This window comes from Antechinus flavipes, chromosome 1 (genome assembly GCF_016432865.1).
Source record: "Antechinus flavipes isolate AdamAnt ecotype Samford, QLD, Australia chromosome 1, AdamAnt_v2, whole genome shotgun sequence".
In the NCBI taxonomy this organism is placed as follows: domain Eukaryota; kingdom Metazoa; phylum Chordata; class Mammalia; order Dasyuromorphia; family Dasyuridae; genus Antechinus; species Antechinus flavipes.
Genome location: NC_067398.1, coordinates 692232784 through 692250711, shown reverse-complemented (window position 1 = coordinate 692250711; position 17928 = coordinate 692232784). Strand labels below are relative to the sequence as shown.

At 39.7% G+C, this 17928-nt stretch overlaps 1 protein-coding gene across 1 annotated transcript in view; it reads left to right on the top strand.

Annotated features, from left to right (window-relative positions):
• DNAH10 (dynein axonemal heavy chain 10) overlaps window positions 1–17928 on the top strand; it is a 154239-nt gene that overhangs the window by 46843 nt on the left and 89468 nt on the right. The window contains exons 15-28 of the mRNA XM_051975908.1: window positions 112–287; window positions 1062–1262; window positions 5331–5391; window positions 6436–6505; window positions 7652–7859; window positions 8225–8381; window positions 10147–10623; window positions 10740–10898; window positions 11643–11759; window positions 12811–12913; window positions 13508–13686; window positions 14673–14884; window positions 16051–16060; window positions 17348–17581. Of these exons, the coding sequence (XP_051831868.1) occupies window positions 112–287; window positions 1062–1262; window positions 5331–5391; window positions 6436–6505; window positions 7652–7859; window positions 8225–8381; window positions 10147–10623; window positions 10740–10898; window positions 11643–11759; window positions 12811–12913; window positions 13508–13686; window positions 14673–14884; window positions 16051–16060; window positions 17348–17581 (2364 nt within the window). The remainder of the gene's footprint in view (window positions 1–111; window positions 288–1061; window positions 1263–5330; window positions 5392–6435; window positions 6506–7651; window positions 7860–8224; window positions 8382–10146; window positions 10624–10739; window positions 10899–11642; window positions 11760–12810; window positions 12914–13507; window positions 13687–14672; window positions 14885–16050; window positions 16061–17347; window positions 17582–17928) is intronic.

The window sequence follows — 17928 nt, the reverse complement described above, 5'->3', positions numbered from 1 at the left end:
TGAAGCCGGTATACATTGAATGTCCTTGTCAAATTTGCTTTTAATATTATATATGTGTCTTTTTGTCTTTTTAATTATATTCATTCAATTATGAATTTGTCTCTTCCATAGACAGTTTTGCTCACTGATGATGTTGAAGCTACCACAGACAAGGGGATTTACTTTGTTATCAATTTTTCTCCTGCTCTTAAAGAGATTATTAATGAAACAAAATATATGGAACAGTTGGGATTTATTGTGCCTGAATTAGCAAGGAATGTTGCACTTCAGGAAGACAAGTTTCTTAGGTAAGAATATTCTTTGGGGAAGAACACTTTTTAATGTGTAAAAATCGACAACGGGATAGCCTTATTTTTTTCCACAGGGGAATTTTTTTTTTATCATTTCATGACGGTAGCTTTGTCTTGCCAACTTGTTAGGTTGAAGGGTATGGACCACACTTCTGGCTTCAGATAGTTTTTGTAGGTACTGCTTTAGTACTCTTAGTACATTAAGAGCAGCAATGTATACAGAAAATCATAGTGAACTGTTTTTGCCTTGGATAAACTTTAAATCATGTTGGGGAAATGATGGCTTTGTTAACACATGAAATTATTAAGGAGCATTTCAAGGTAGTATTTGAGAATGGATCAAGGTCTAGGGTGTGGGAAGGAAGGCAATGTGGTTCAATGGGAAGAAATCTACATTTGGGTCACTGGGCTTAGTTCTGAAGCTGTTACTAATTACCTGTCATGTTGGATAAATCACTAGTGTCTCTAGACCTCAATGTCATATTCTGAAATATGAGGGTATTGGAACAGATGGCCTCTGATCTTATGAAGCGGATAATTGTGTTAAAATAAATCATGGTAGGAAGTGAGTATTCTGGACTAAAGCTGCCAGTGCATAAAGGATGGCATTTTCCTTTCCCAAGTCACCTGAGGAAATCAGCATGGAACCATTATTGAAAGGATGGAAGAAGGAATGAATATTTTTCCTCAGGTTAAATATTTAGCTAACATATTTTTTGGAACTCATCCATGACATGAACTTTAATACACCTTCCAATGTCTGTCACTCAGGTACACAGAAGGAATAAGGCATATGTTGGATCATTATTATAAACTTTTGGGGACATTAAATGAGGCAGAGACGAATCTTCTTGATGATCATACTCAGGAATTATCAAGAGTGTTCAAGGCTGGATATAAGAGATTGAACTGGAATTCATTGGGTAATATAATCCATGTACTTCTTTGCTTTTGGATAGAATTTTTACAATAGCCGAAAATATTAAATGTTTTAATATAATGAGGTTGTGGTTTTTTTTTAGCTAGGCAATATAACTAATATCGTTTATGAATTTTTGAGTGTTAATGAAATAGGTTCCATTCAACAGAAAATTATAAGTTAAGCTTGATTTATAATTTTTTCAATAGATTTTATTTATCCAAATATATGTAAAGATAGTTTTCAACATTCATTTTTGTGAAATTTTGTGTTCCATTTTTTTCCTTTCCTCCTTTACCTCTCCCTTCCCAAGACATCAAGTGATCTGAAATAGGTTATACATGTGTAGTCATGCTAAACATTTCCATAATAATCATGTAGAAGAAAACAGACCAAACAACAACAAAAAACCTCAAGAAAAATAAAACCAAAAAAGTGTGCTTCAATCTGTATCCTGGTATGGATAGCATTTTTCATCTTAAGTCCTTCAGAGTTATTTTGGATCATTGTATTGTTGAGAATAATCAAATCTTTCACAACTGATCATCTTAACAATATTGCTGTTACTCTGTACACAGTACATTTCACTTTACATCAGCTTTTGAAAATCTTGCTTTTTTTTTTTTCTGAGAGTACCCGCTCATCATTTCTTATGGCACAACAGTATTCCATCATGACCATGTTCAAACATTCCCTGGTTGATGAGTATCCCCTCAGTTTCCAATTCTTTGCCCCCAGAAAAGAACTACTATTAATATTTTTTCTTTTCCTTTTTTAAAAAAAAATCTCTTTTGGTATACAAACCTAGTAGTGATATTGCGAAGTCAAAGAATATGCATAGCTTTATAGCCTTTTGGGCATAGTTCCAAATTGCTCTGCAGAATGGTTGAATCAGTTCACAACTCCACTAATGATGCATTAATGTCTTATTTCCCCCACATCCCTTTCACATTTGTCATTTCCCTTTTCTGTCCTATTTGCCAATGTAAGAGGTATGAGGTAGTACTTGAGATTGTTTTAATTTGCATTTCTCCAATCAATAGTGAGTTGGAACATTTTTCTTTCTTTTTTTCTTTTTTTTTTAAATTTTAATAACTTTTTATTTACATGTTATGTGCATGGGTAATTTTACAGCATTGACAATTGCCAAACCTTTTGTTCCAATTTTTCCCCTCCTTCCCCCATCCCCTCCCCTAGATGGCAGGATGAACAATACATGTTAAATATATTAAAATATAAATTAAATACAAAATAAGTATACATGTCCAAACTGTCATTTTGCTGTATAAAAAGAATCGGACTCTGAAATAGCATACAATTAGCGTGTGAAGAAAATAAAAAATGCAGACAGGCAAAAATATAGGGATTGGGAATTCAATGTAATGGTTCTTTGTCATCTCCCAGAGTTCTTTCACTGGGTGTAGCTGATTCAATTCATTCAGGCTCCATTGGAACTGATTTAGTTCATCTCATTTCTGAGGATAGCCTGGTCTAACAGAATTGGTCATCATATAGTATTGTTGTTGAAGTATATAATGATCTCCTGGCCCTGCTTGTTTCACTCAGCATCAGTTCATGTAAGTCTCTCCAGGCTTTTCTGAAATCATCTTGCTGGTCATTTCTTACCGAACAATAATATTCCATAATATTCATATACCACAATTTATTCAGCCATTCTCCAATGATGGGCATCCACTCAGTTTCCAGTTTCTGGCCACTACAAAGAGAGCTGCCACAAACATTCTTGCACATACAGGTCCCTTTCCCTCCTTTAAGATCTCTTTGGGATACAAGCCCAGTAGTAGCACTGCTGGATCAAAAGGTACGCACAGTTTGATAACTTTTTGAGCATATGGAACATTTTTTCATAGGACTATAGCTTACTTTGATTAATTCATCTGAAAACTTTATCTTTTGATCGTTTATCAATTGGGGAATGGCTCTTTTTTTAAAAATAAATTTGATTCACTTCTCTATATGTTTGAGAAATGAGGCCTTTATCAGAGAAACTTGCTTTAAAAACAAAGACATTTGTAAGCTGGAGAGTGTCCAGAATAGGACTAAGAGAGTGAAGGACCTTGGCTCAACGTGTTGTAGGAGTATCAGTGGAAGGAGTTAGATTGATAGATAAAGCGTTTATTAAGTGCTTATCACATGGCAGACACTATGCTAAGTGCTGGAGATCCAGGTCCCAGCAGACAAGGCAGTCTTTTCCCTCAAGGACATGGGGAGAAGTCCAGAAAGTGAGTCCACAAAGGAGTGAGATAAAGTCTGGCTGAAACCTTTTCTGAAATGTTTCCAAGAAAGGAATCATCCATCAAGAGAGCAGGTCTCAGGGAAAGTGGCAGGCAAGGAGGAGGAGGTGAAGTCCAGAGAATAGTCCAGCCCTGAGCTGGCAATCTTTAGCCAGAAGAAGAGAAGATGGGAGACAAGATGGTTTCTTCAAGGGTTTGAAAGGCTGTCATGTGGAGGAGGGATAATATTAATTAGAATGCTTCTCTGGCACCAGAGGGCAAAACTAGGGGGCAATGGTGGCACACCACTTTAGTCCATATTACTACACGTTGGCTTTACTTACATAGAAACATAGTTCATTGTCCAGGAGCTTTTAATTTAGTAAGAAATGAAGTAGCTTCTTGGAATCACCCCAAGACGATCACAGGTCAGAACTGATTGATTTCCACAAACACGGATATTTTTTTTTTTCATTGTAGGAAATCTAAGTTGATCTATAAGAAATGGAGACATTTTAAAAAAATTTCTTGAGAGAAAGGAAGATGACACCATTTATAAATTTTTATTTTCTGCACCTTCCAGAGTCATAGTCTTCTCCAGCACCATCTGGTGTCTATGTTACGTTGTCTGAAACTGAGAATTAATAATCAGAAAGGAAAAAAAAATATGTTCAAGCCCATTTAGGCAGGGAAAGGCTCATCTTTTCCCTCTCCTTAGTTCAGATCATGGCATCCATGTAGCTTAGTCTCATCAATTTTAAGATGCAGGCATCCATTCAAAGGAGGCTCCATGGTAAATGTAGGGGGCTCCATGTTCAAAAGCCCCTCAAGGCCGGCTCTGTAAAACTGAACATACTCAGAGAAACCCCAGCTGCAGTTCCATCTCCTTTGAGGATACCTCTATAGCTCTCATTTGTGTTGGTAATTGGATTTCCTTCATACCTCAATTCTAAGATGACTCTTCCCACAGTAAAAATAGTTTAAGTTGTTTTTCAGAGAAAAAGATGTTTTCTCCCATGGCTCACAAAAGAATTGCTTTCACATAAATTATTTTTTGGTTGTAAAGATGTGAGGTTGTTTTATGGAACTGCTTCATGAAAAAGTTTTTTTTTTAAATTCATAGTTATTTTCTTTGAAAAATTATTAATAAATATAAACAATTTTATAACAAAAATAACTAAGTAGAATTAAAGTTTTCCATCATTAATATATAACAGAAAACTTGTGATCACTTTTGCAGGTGTGAAAGAATTCTTTGAATGTATTGAACGTGAAAGAGCCAGAGATTTGGAGCACATGGTCAGAAAATACCTTGCTATAGGGCCAATGCTTACCAAAGTAGAGGGTCTGGTGATCCACACAAACACAGGCAAGGCCCCCAAGCTGGCTCCCTATTATTTGTATTGGGAAAATAAAATTTATGAAGCCTTGACAAGATTAGTCTTAAAGTAAGTTAATCTCCTAAAAACCTCGGTCTAGTTTATTTATTTTATTTGTAAACCGTTACTTCAATGTCGGGACCTCTCAGCCACCCCTTGCACTGTTAGTGTGATGATGTGGAGCTTGAAAGAGCTTGAGAGGAACTGTCTTCCTATCTCTGCTCCTCACAGAAATGAATCCAGCCAAACACAATATGCAAGAAGTTCATTTAATAGAAGCCTCCTTCAGCTAGACTTTCATGAAGCTCTTTGGTTTACCAGTCCACATACATGTTGCTCACTGGAAGATTAACGGTAAAATTGAGTGTCAGTAGCCCAACTAAGACTCTTTCTTTCCATCTCCTCCTACTAGGAATCTGCAGTCATTCAATACTTTGGTTCTTGGGAATAACCCTTTATTCCAAACGGAAACTATTTTAAGCGCTCCTGAGATAATTCTACATCCCAGTGCCAACGAGATAGATAAATTGTGTGTCCATTGTGTCAGAGACTGTGTGGAAGTTACCAAGGTGAGTCCTAGGATGACCTCAGAGCTCCCTGATAGCTATCTTCCATTACTCCTTCACCTAAGAATACCTGTTCTTTAATGGGCATAAGAGGGACCATAATAGTCTATAAGCTGCATGGTGACCAGCTGGAAGAAGGGCTTCCCAACCTGGAGGCTCACAGCATTTCTTCCCTTTTACCCAAACTGCCTGAGTGAACCAGAGTCAGGCCACTTAATGCTTTTTATGCATAACACTCGATTCCAGTGCAGTGGCCAATTAAAAGGTTTTTAACTATGTACTAAATGGATGGAACCTGTCACAGATTCCCTCTGTTTGCCCTGCCCTTCCCATCATCACACAAGTCCAGAAGCAGGTTCACCAAAGATCCACATAGATCTCCAGGGCTGGGCCCTCATTGGCAAGACCACCCTATATAATGTATTACTTAACCTTGCATTGTGGCTAGAGAGCCAGTTTTGAAACAAGGAATAATAATAACAACAACTAGCATTTATGTAGCACTTTTACATTTGTAAAGTGCTTTATATGCTAACTCAGTTGAACCTCACAATCCTGCAAGGTAGGGACTCTTAATATTCCTATTATACAGATGAGAAAATTGAGGCACAGAGAAGTTAAAGGTCCAAGATCACACAGCTAGTAAGTGTCTGTGCACTATGTACCACCAAGTGACCTCTAACTTGCCTTTTATACTCTGTAAGGATATTGGTCATAGCACAGGTGCCAAACTGCACAGGTGGTGAGAGTTTCCTCCTCCAGGACTTCCTTGTGTAAATGAAATCATAGCTCCAATCCCTCTTCTAAATTTTTCAGAGGATTTTACACATTATCTCACTGGATCTTCATAACATCCCTGGGAGGGAGGGAGGAGGTGCTCTCTCTCCGGGTTAATTTGTTTTATAATACTATAACTTTAAAAAAAATCCAGGCTGTAATTTATATTAAATCTTGAGAACCAGTTCTTCTGTTTCAAAACAGAGCAAATTATTATTAATCCAAATTGACTTATCCTGTTGAGATCATTGACAACCAATGGGTTGTCAGTGTCTGAGCCAGAGGCTGGCTTGGCCTCTGATTGGTAGGTTATTCAGCTTGAGTACATCCCAGGGAGCAGGTAAGTTAAACGGAGATAATGATGATGAGCGGTCATCTTGTTTCTTGGGATGGGAACTCCCTGTAACATTGTGGATCAATGCACAGTCCTAGAGAATTGCTTGCGGCTTTTGCGAAGTTAAGCAACTTTTTGAAGGTCATAAAAGCAGATTGGGCCATAGGGGTGAGACGTGAGCCCAAGTTGTCCTTATTCTGAAGCTGGTTTTTGTTGTGTTTTTTACCATTATATATATACTTAAAACATTTTTTAAAATTTCATTACGCCCCTGGTAATCAGACCAATGTTGTACACAGATGCTATCATTCACATTCAGCAGTTCTTAGCCTTTTTTGTGTGTGTGTCCTGGATCCCTTGGACAGATGAGTCTGGGGAAGCTGATGGACCCTGTCTCAGAACTCTATTTTTAAATAATTGGAAGAATTTACTGAATTTCAGTGAGAACTTAGTGAAGATGACACCATTTATAAATTTTTATTTTCTGCACCTTCCAGAGTCATAGTCTTCTCCAGCACCATCTGGTGTCTATGTTACATTGTCTGAAACTGAGAATTAATAATCAGAAAGGAAAAAAAATATGTTCAAGCCCATTTAGGCAGGGAAAGGCTCATCTTTTCTCTCTCCTTAGTTCAGATCATGGCATCCATGTAGCTTAGTCTCATCAATTTTAAGATGCAGGCATCCATTCAAAGGAGGCTCCATGGTAAATGTAGGGGGCTCCATGTTCAAAAGCCCCTCAAGGCCGGCTCTGTAAAACTGAACATACTCAGAGAAACCCCAGCTGCAGTTCCATCTCCTTTGAGGATACCTCTATAGCTCTCATTTGTGTTGGTAATTGGATTTCCTTCATACCTCAATTCTAAGATGACTCTTCCCACAGTAAAAATAGTTTAAGTTGTTTTTCAGAGAAAAAGATGTTTTCTCCCATGGCTCACAAAAGAATTGCTTTCACATAAATTATTTTTTGGTTGTAAAGATGTGAGGTTGTTTTATGGAACTGCTTCATGAAAAAGTTTTTTTTTAAATTCATAGTTATTTTCTTTGAAAAATTATTAATAAATATAAACAATTTTATAACAAAAATAACTAAGTAGAATTAAAGTTTTCCATCATTAATATATAACAGAAAACTTGTGATCACTTTTGCAGGTGTGAAAGAATTCTTTGAATGTATTGAACGTGAAAGAGCCAGAGATTTGGAGCACATGGTCAGAAAATACCTTGCTATAGGGCCAATGCTTACCAAAGTAGAGGGTCTGGTGATCCACACAAACACAGGCAAGGCCCCCAAGCTGGCTCCCTATTATTTGTATTGGGAAAATAAAATTTATGAAGCCTTGACAAGATTAGTCTTAAAGTAAGTTAATCTCCTAAAAACCTCGGTCTAGTTTATTTATTTTATTTGTAAACCGTTACTTCAATGTCGGGACCTCTCAGCCACCCCTTGCACTGTTAGTGTGATGATGTGGAGCTTGAAAGAGCTTGAGAGGAACTATCTTCCTACCTTAAAACTGTGGGTCCAGACCCCCTGCTCCTCACAGAAATGAATCCAGCCAAACACAAGCTGCAAGAAGTTCATTTAATAGAAGCCTCCTTCAGCTAGACTTTCATGAAGCTCTTTGGTTTACCAGTCCACATACATGTTGCTCACTGGAAGATTAACGGTAAAATTGAGTGTCAGTAGCCCAACTAAGACTCTTTCTTTCCATCTCCCCCTACTAGGAATCTGCAGTCATTCAATACTTTGGTTCTTGGGAATAACCCTTTATTCCAAACGGAAACTATTTTAAGCGCTCCTGAGATAATTCTACATCCCAGTGCCAACGAGATAGATAAATTGTGTGTCCATTGTGTCAGAGACTGTGTGGAAGTTACCAAGGTGAGTCCTAGGATGACCTCAGAGCTCCCTGCTAGCTCTCTTCCATTACTCCTTCACCTAAGAATACCTGTTCTTTAATGGGCATAAGAGGGACCATAATGGTCTATAAGCTGCATGGTGACCAGCTGGAAGAAGGGCTTCCCAACCTGGAGGCTCACAGCATTTCTTCCCTTTTACCCAAACTGCCTGAGTGAACCAGGGTCAGGCCACTTAATGCTTTTTATGCATAACACTCGATTCCAGTGCAGTGGCCAATTAAAAGGTTTTTAATTATGCACTAAATGGATGGAACCTGTCACAAATTCCCTCTGTTTGCCCTGCCCTTCCCATCATCACACAAGTCCAGAAGCAGGTTCACCAAAGATCCACATAGATCTCCAGGGCTGGGCCCTCATTGGCAAGACCACCCTATATAATGTATTACTTAACCTTGCATCGTGGCTAGAGAGCCAGTTTTGAAACAAGGAATAATAATAACAACAACTAGCATTTATGTAGCACTTTTACATTTATAAAGTGCTTTATATGCTAACTCAGTTGAACCTCACAATCCTGCAAGGTAGGGACTCTTAATATTCCTATTATACAGATGAGAAAATTGAGGCACAGAGAAGTTAAAGGTCCAAGATCATACAGCTAGTAAGTGTCTGTGCACTATGTACCACCAAGTGACCTCTAACTTGCCTTTTATACTCTGTAAGGATATTGGTCATAGCACAGGTGCCAAACTGCACAGGTGGTGAGAGTTTCCTTCTCCAGGACTTCCTTGTGTAAATGAAATCATAGCTCTTCTAAATTTTTCAGAGGATTTTACACATTATCTCACTGGATCTTCATAACATCCCTGGGAGGGAGGGAGGAGGTGCTCTCTCTTCGGGTTAATTTGTTTTATAATACTATAATTTTAAAAAAAATCCAGGCTGTAATTTATATTAAATCTTGAGAACCAGTTCTTCTGTTTCAAAACAGAGCAAATTATTATTGATCCAAATTGACTTATCCTGTTGACATCATTGACAACCAATGGGTTGTCAGTGTCTGAGCCAGAGGCTGGCTTGGCCTCTGATTGGTAGGTTATTCAGCTTGAGTACATCCCAGGGACCAGGTAAGTCAAACAGAGATAATGATGATGAGCCGTCATCTTGTTTCTTGGGATGGGAACTCCCTGTAACATTGTGGATCAATGCACAGTCCTAGAGAATTGCTTGTGGCTTTTGCGAAGTTAAGCAACTTTTTGAAGGTCATAAAAGCAGTTTGGGCCATAGGGGTGAGACGTGAGCCCAGGTTGTCCTTATTCTGAAGCTGGTTTTTGTTGTGTTTTTTACCATTACATATATACTTAAAACATTTTTTAAAATTTCATTTGGGGAAGGGGTATGCCCCTGGTAATCAGACCAATGTTGTACACAGATGCTATCATTCACATTCAGCAGTTCTTAGCCTTTTTTGTGTGTGTGTCCTGGATCCCTTGGACAGATGAGTCTGGGGAAGCTGATGGACCCCTTCTCAGAACTCTATTTTTAAATAATTGGAAGAATTTACTGAATTTCAGTGAGAACTTAGTGAAAATAAAAATATTTTTTTTTCCCTATCCAACTTCATGGACCACTCTTCACCACTTCCATCTTCTCCATCTTAAGAACCCCTGTCTTATCTCTCTTTAGCACGAAAGAATGAACAAAATTCATTTGCCAATATTTAAAGCAATGAAAACTCCAAAGCCTGTGCCCCAAACATTTTCCTCCTTTTTTTCTTGAATCTCTAGCATTTTGTCCGATGGATGAATGGCACCTGTATTGAATGTCCCCCCCAAAAGGGTGAGGAGGAGGAGCTCGTCACACTGACTTTTTATGATGACGTGTTCCTGAACCCCCAGATCATGGAGCAGGCCATCATGATCCCCCAGAATGTGCACAGGGTCCTGGTCAACCTCATGAAGTACCTTCACAAATGGAAGCGCTACCGACCCCTTTGGAAGCTGGACAAGGCCATCGTCATGGAGAAGTTTGCCGCCAAGAAGCCTCCCTGCGTGGCCTATGACGACAAGCTTCAGTTCTACTCTAAGATAGCCAACGACGTGACGCGGCAGTCCCTGGTGAAGGACGAGCAGTGCATCCGCCTCCAGCTGGGGCCGCTGGCCTACACGGTGCAGGAGAGCGCCAAGTCCTGGGTGGTCTCCTTGGGGAAGCTTCTCAGCGAGTCAGCCAAGGAAGATCTGTTCGCGCTCAACGAGGAGTTTGAGGTATGTGGCTGCTCCGGTCCCGCCAAGGGAAAACAGTCCCGAGTTTTCATTTTCATTTTGAACTGGTTCTTTCCTCACTCCAGCTCCCATAAGGTCTCGCCACCTTTTCTTTATAGATATTGTCAAAAAATCTCAAGACATCTCCCACCAGTCTTGAAGATCTCAAATTTGTCCTCACAACAATTGCTGATATTAGAAGCAGATCGTTCATAGTGGAGATGAGATTTAGGGACATTCAGGAGAGGTACCGGACCATGGCCATGTACGACCTCTACGTAAGTGATTTTGTATTTTCTGAACATTTTGTGTCAGATATTGATTAAATGCCTGTTATGTGCTGGAGAATGGGGATACAAAGAAAGAAAAAATCTAGGGCCTGAAAGGATTTCATTTTACTGGAGTGGAAAAGTAGCACAACAACCTGTGTATTTAAACGAATACAAATATAAACAAAGTAATTGCATTTGGGGGAGGGTGATGAGGAAAAGCTTCCTCTGGGAGGTGCTTGAGTGAGTCTTGGAGGATCTCAAGAGGTAGCGGTCAGGAGGACAGGCATTCCTGGCATGAGGGACAGCCAGTGCAAAGATACAGCGATGGGAGACGGAGTGTGTGAGGAAAGGTGAAGGGACCATTGGGCCAGAAGGGAGAGTGGACAAAGCAGAGTCACGTGCAATGAAGGGAGCCCGGACCCAGACTGTGGAAGGCTTGCATTGCCAGACCAGGAAGTTTGTATTTTTATAGGGTAGGAGAAGGTGGATGCCCAGAGGCCTGATCTCGGTTTTGACTGACCTCAGTGCTCTCTTGTGGCTCTTTGGAGCCCTTGTTGCCAGTCCCTTAGCCAGGAGTCCACTAGGCCAGAATAAAGTAAGAGGAGAACCTGGCCCTTCTTTGGAACAGGCCTTGGAAAGAGCCAAAAATAAGTCTTGATTGAAGAATGAGAGCATCAGGGAGATAAGCACCCACTGGAGCCTGATTCTCCGGACACTTTCCCTCTTATTCGATGCCTTATTTCTCTTCAGCCTAGTGAAGCAGAGGGAGAACTGGCTTCACAAATTGAGGACATATGGAAAAAACTGTTTGCAGAATCAGAGGAAGTTGAACACTCTCTTGGAGGCATAAAGAGGACATTTACAGAGGTACTTTATATTTTATAGGTACAAAGATAGAAAAAGGGAAATGAAGGGATAGTTTTGGTGTGGTGGGACAAGCCTGGGGTAGCATGGCATGAAACGAACTGCTGGGCTCAGAGTCAGAAAGACTTGGATTCAGCCAAGTACCAGATGTTTAAGCTTCAGAAAATCTCTAAACCCTTCTGGGTTTCAAATTCTTCTTCTTCTTCTTCTTCTTCTTCTTCTTCTTCTTCTTCTTCTTCTTCTTCTTCTTCTTCTTCTTCTTCTTCTTCTTCTTCTTCTTCTTCTTCTTTCTTCTTCTTCTTCTTCTTCTTCTTCTTCTTTCTTCTTCTTCTTCTTCTTCTTCTTTTCTTCTTCTTCTTCTTCTTCTTCTTCTTCTTCTTCTTCTTCTTCTTCTTCTTCTTCTTCTTCTTCTTTTCTTCTTCTTCTTCTTCTTCTTCTTCTTCTTCTTCTTCTTCTTCTTCTTTTCTTCTTCTTCTTCTTTCTTCTTCTTCTTCTTCTTCTTCTTCTTCTTCTTCTTCTTCTTCTTCTTCTTCTTCTTCTTCTTCTTCTTCTTCTTTCTTCTTCTTCTTCTTCTTCTTCTTCTTCTTCTTCTTCTTCTTCTTCTTCTTCTTCTTCTTCTTCTTCTTCTTCTTCTTCTACAATAGGGGCACACAGCCAGAAAATGTTAAGTGTCTGAGGGCAGATTTGAACTTAGGTCCTCCTGACTTCAGGACTGCGCCACCTAGCTGCCCCTAAGTTTCAAATTTTTCATCCTTAAAGTGGAGATCAATAATAAAATGGGAATGTTGTGAAGATCAAGTGATATCACGGAAGTGCTTTTCAAATTTTAAAGCTCTAAATATTACTTTTTAATCCTTCTGGGCCTTAGTCTTCACATCTATAAAATGGGGACAATAATATGGGCTCTATATCCCTCAATAGTTACATAAGGAAAGTGCTTAAATATTAAAAAAAAAAATAAGAAAAAACAGCTTAAAAATTGTAAGATGTTACGGAAACATGAGTTATTCTCATCATTATCATAATAACTAATGAGCCAAATTATATTTCTCAGATCACTCGAGCTGAAATTGCAGAGTATAGTCGTGAGATACAGGACTTTGCGAGACGTTTTAATCTCCAAGGCCCTGGTTCTGTTGGTGAAGACCTTGATAAAGGTGAGGAAATGGCTGAACATACTTGCGATACTCAGGTGGATTATGGGTACAAGTTTCACTGAAATAGTCACTGGCCTTTCATGGAATCACCATATAATTTCCCAGGCATAGAAATGTTTCTTAGTATCACTTTCTGAGATATTTATAATAGATGTAAATAGGGAAGCCAAGAGTCAAGTCAAGTTGTCAATGACATTTATTAAATGCCTACTGTGTGCCATGCACTGTTCTCACTCACAATTCAGTGGAATATTCAACATGCAAGTAATTGTTGACCAATAAGACTACGTAAGATATATTCAACGTGCAAAAAATTGTCTAGCAACATGATTATATAGGATGCATACAACATGAAAATAACTGTCCAGCAACATGATTATATAGAACCAGCACTACACTGAGGGAGGTTGGGATCACCTTCTTGTGGAAAGTGAGAATTTCCCTGGGACTTGAGGAAACCAAGCCGAGATGAGGAGAGAGAGAACTCTGAAGGATGAGGGAGATCCAGCAAAGATTCCCAGAGTTGGTAGATGGAATATCTTATTAAAGGAACAGCCCTATTTGTGATCTGGAACTTTATGAACCTTTTTCCAGGAATGGAGCTCTTAGCTGTGTTTGAGAAGGAGTTGGTGAAGCATGAAAAGAACCGCCAGGAGCTAGCCAATGCTGAAAAGCTCTTTGATCTTCCAATCACAATGTACCCAGATTTGCTGCAAGTGCAGAGGGAAATAGCCGGATTGAGGCAAATCTATGACATTTATAGTGCACAGAAGGTCAGTGACCCGTGGGCATGGGTGTGGGTGGAGGGAGCTCAGAAGTACCTAAGACCAGGAGAGGGCTTCCTGAATTGTATTTTCGAAGGCTCTCTTTGTTGTGCTGTGGGCTGGGAGGTGAGGTGGGATGGAGGGTTGTGTGAGCAAACCTGTGTACCAAGATCCTTGGAGTAAGTTAATGGTCACCTTGATGCTTCCTGTGGATTCAGCCTATTGTCTCTATAACAGAGGGTGTCAAACTCACAGTCTCTGATTGCTGTTTCAACCAGATTGAAATGTAATTCAGAAATGTTTAACAAAATGAATAAAAATACAAGCCAACATAGATAATATGAATTTGAGGTTTTCTAAGTTCCCCTTCCTTCCACCTGCCAGGAATCCTTACTTATATGAGTTTGACCACTTGTCTACACCATCTCCCAAACAGCTAAAATGTAAAAAATACAGTTAGCTTTTAAAAATAATGATATTTTTAATAACCTATAGTTTTAAACATTCATTTCTGTAAGATTTTGTGTTCCAATTTTTTCCCTTTCTCCCCCATCTTCCCTCTTCTCAAGACAGCAAGCAATCTGATCTAGGTTAAATATGTACAATTAAGAAATAGCTTCTAAGCTAATAAAGCTCATAGTCTAGTCTTTAAAAACCCATTGTTGCTAATATTTACTATCAAGATAATAATTGACATTTATAGAGTACTTTAAGGCTTGTGGAACACTATATGCATAGACTATAGAGGCTGCTTTAAGAAACAATTCTTTTTTGTCTCTATGGAAGCTCAAAAATTTGTTTTTTAGACCATTGCTTGTTGTTCTTTCATACAATAGGGATATACTTGTGAAACCCAAAATCAAAAATCTTTTGTTTTTTAAAGATTTTTTTTAAAACTGGAAAAAAAAATTGACAGTGAAAATGAGACTTTTCTATTCAATTTGTTTGGTTGTCCAAGGGATGTCTTGTTGACTGGCCCTTCTGTGTTTTCATAGGCTGCCAAAGAGGAATGGTCTCAGACACTGTGGGCTAACCTGAACGTCCAGTTTCTCCAGGAAGGTATTGAGAACTTCCTCAAGGCCCTCAGAAAACTTCCTAGGCAGGTGCGAAGCCTGACGGTCGCCTTTTATTTGGAAAACAAGATGAAAGCGTTTAAAGATTCCATTCCTTTGCTTCTAGACTTGAAGAATGAAGCTCTGAGAGAGAGGTCTGTTCCATTCCAATTTAGGCCTTCAATTCTAAACATTTATCTCTCTTTCAACTTTCTACTCCCTTTAATTTACAGATAAGTAAACTGAGGCACAGAGAAGTGCCCAGAGTCATATGACTAAGTGCCTGACGCTGGGTCTGAGCCCAGGAGTTCCTGATTACCAGGCCAATGTGGGTTCTGAGGGTATCCTGGCATGATAGCTCCACAGCACCCCCAGGGGGTAATCATCTTCATGGCCAAAGAGAGCATCTGCTGCAAGGACCGCCATGATGCTGTCTCAGCAGCAGCACCTGTTGGCTGTGTGCAGCATTCAGCCCTGGTTGTCCCTTATCTCTCTACTGAGATCCAGACTAGACATGGCCATTGCTTGTGTTTTTGTATACATCTTCATCATATTTATGTATAGTGTATTCCTAGTTCCATTTTCTTTATCCTTATTAGTTTATGCTGCTCTTTCCATATTTCTCTTGGTTTTAAAATTTATTTTCTTTATTCCTATCAGAGATTAGAGCCAAATGGGACATCAGGGATCATCTAGTCCAACCTCTTAATTTTACAGAGATGGAAACTGAAGCCCTAAGAGTTCTAGGACTTGCCCAGGGACATATGGATAGTAAATGGCAGAGATATGATTTGAATTCAGGTCCATTGACTAAATTCTGTGCTCTGCTCTTTCTACTATAATTACAGTTCATCCCATTTAACATGCCAATTTGCTCAACCATTCCTCACCCCATGGGCACTCACTTTGTTATCAGCTTTAGTACAACTGTGGTCCCAGCCTGACGATAGTGGTTCAGGGAGGCAGGAGGGAAACTGCCCACACTAAACAAGAAGCTACCTTGCAAGTCCCGGGATGCTAGGCTGCCCTCCCGCCTGCAACTGGACTCTAATCCAGACACTTCCACACAGTCTACCCCTCCCTCCCCCGAGCAGGAAACTTCAGCCGCTCCTGGGATAAAATGTAAGGCCCTTCCCAGGCTAGACTGAGCCTCCTTTTGGAGGTGGGTTTCACGTGATTCCCTTTCATGTAGTCCGTGTTCCAGCCCAACTGCCTGCTCGCTATTCCTGAAACTCAATATTGCCTCTTCTATCTCCCTGCCTTTCCCAGGAAGTGTCTCACCCTTAGGCTTCCCCCTCTAAGAGTCCCTTTCTTCTTTCAGAGCTCTGCCAGTGCATCACCTTTCAGAAAGCTTTTCCTGATTCCCCAGCTGTTAGTGCTCCTCCCCTCCTCCAATTATCATGTTGTTTCATTGTTCTTACATTTCCAGTGCTTATGGGTCAAGCAGCAAACATTTATTAAATACCTGCTGTATATATTGGCACAGTAGATGCTTAAGAAATGCTTCTTAGATTGAATTGTAAATCATTTGTATGCTTGGGATTCTCATAGATCCGATTCACTTGCATGTCGTGGCATCCCTTTCCTGATGTCGTGGCGCTCTTCAAGAATGAAGAACAAACTAGACTAGAAAACTCCTTGAGGGCCAGGATTTTGTTTTATTTTTAAAAAAATCTTTATTCTGCCCCTCCTCCCAATCTCTGCTCATCCTGAGCCTTGTATATAATGAGAATTTAGTCTTTTATGTTTACATTCCATGTAGTTTTTAATAAGTGACTATATTTAATAATATAGATATGGACAATAAGCAGATAGCTTCTTTTTTTAGTCATGATTAGTGTAGAAAGAAAACTTTGTGAGATACTCTGAATTTCTTCTTTTCCATGTGCTTGGTTCTGCATTTGTATAGATATTTTCCCTTTGTCCTGATTTGACTCAGATTTATAAGTTTACAGGTGAAGGAAATCCCACCTTGAGAGGGCAGATGCATCATTACTTTGCAGCTTCTAGCTGGAGAGAAGGTGACGAGAATGCCCAAGCTTGTGCAGAGAGCGGTGTCAGAAGTGGGATTTAAAGCTGGGCTTTCCTTTCTGAGCTGGTTCTCTGTCCACTCACCAGGCTGCCACCTTTCTTGGTATTTAGTAAAAAGGAATTTGGAATTCAGTGATTGATCTGACCCTTGAAGCATTTTGAATGAATTGCATTTGTGCATCTCATCTTCTTCATATGTTAATCTGGTCGTGAGCACAGAGCTTGTTCTTACGTAGTCCTGGTGGGTCTGGTGCTGGTGAGGGTCACTAAGTTACCATCTTTACTAACTCCAGACCTAGATGAAGGGGTCTTTGCAGATACCTATTTGGTCCACAAGGGGACACTTGGTCAGTAGAAGTTGGTTTTCAGTCTTGTTCACCTCGTGGACTATACTATCCATGGGCTTTTTTTGGCAAAGACACTGGAATGGTTTGCAATTTCCTTGTCTAGTAGATTATCATATCGATGACATTATCATCCAAAATAAAGAGCTGGATTTTAAAAACATTAATTACAAAGAAGACATTTTATTGAGCTGTGTCACACAATCGGTTTTGTCTGAAATCTCTCTTTTTGCGTTTCGGTAGATCATGTCTGAGACCTCAAAAGATCCTGTGATCAAGAGATGCTGTGAAGCTCCAAATCGACTGACTGATTTGCAGAATATAAATGAGGGACTTGAGAAATGCCAGAAAAGCTTGAATGACTATCTGGATTCAAAGAGGAATGCCTTCCCGAGGTTCTTCTTCATCTCTGATGATGAGCTGCTCAGCATCCTTGGCAGCAGTGATCCACTCTGTGTGCAGGAGCACATGATAAAGGTCAGGTTCCCTGCCTCTGTGGGTCACACGCCAGTGGCCTTTCCTGTTCAGTGTCAGAGATGCTGCTATCAGCACTCTGTAGCTGACAGCTCTATTTTCCTGGGAAATGCAAAACTTTTGAGTGGAAATGGATTGGATTCATTGATTTGGAAGCATACATAATAGAAAGGTTGTTCAATTATTTCATTCGTGTCGAACTCTTCTTGACTCTATTTGGAGTTTTCTTGGCAAACATACTCGAGTGGCTTGCCGTTTCCTATTCTACCTCTTTTAATAGGTGAGGGAAATGAGACCAGCACGGGTCTGAGGCCAGATTTAAACTCAGGAAGATGAGTCGTGCTACTTCC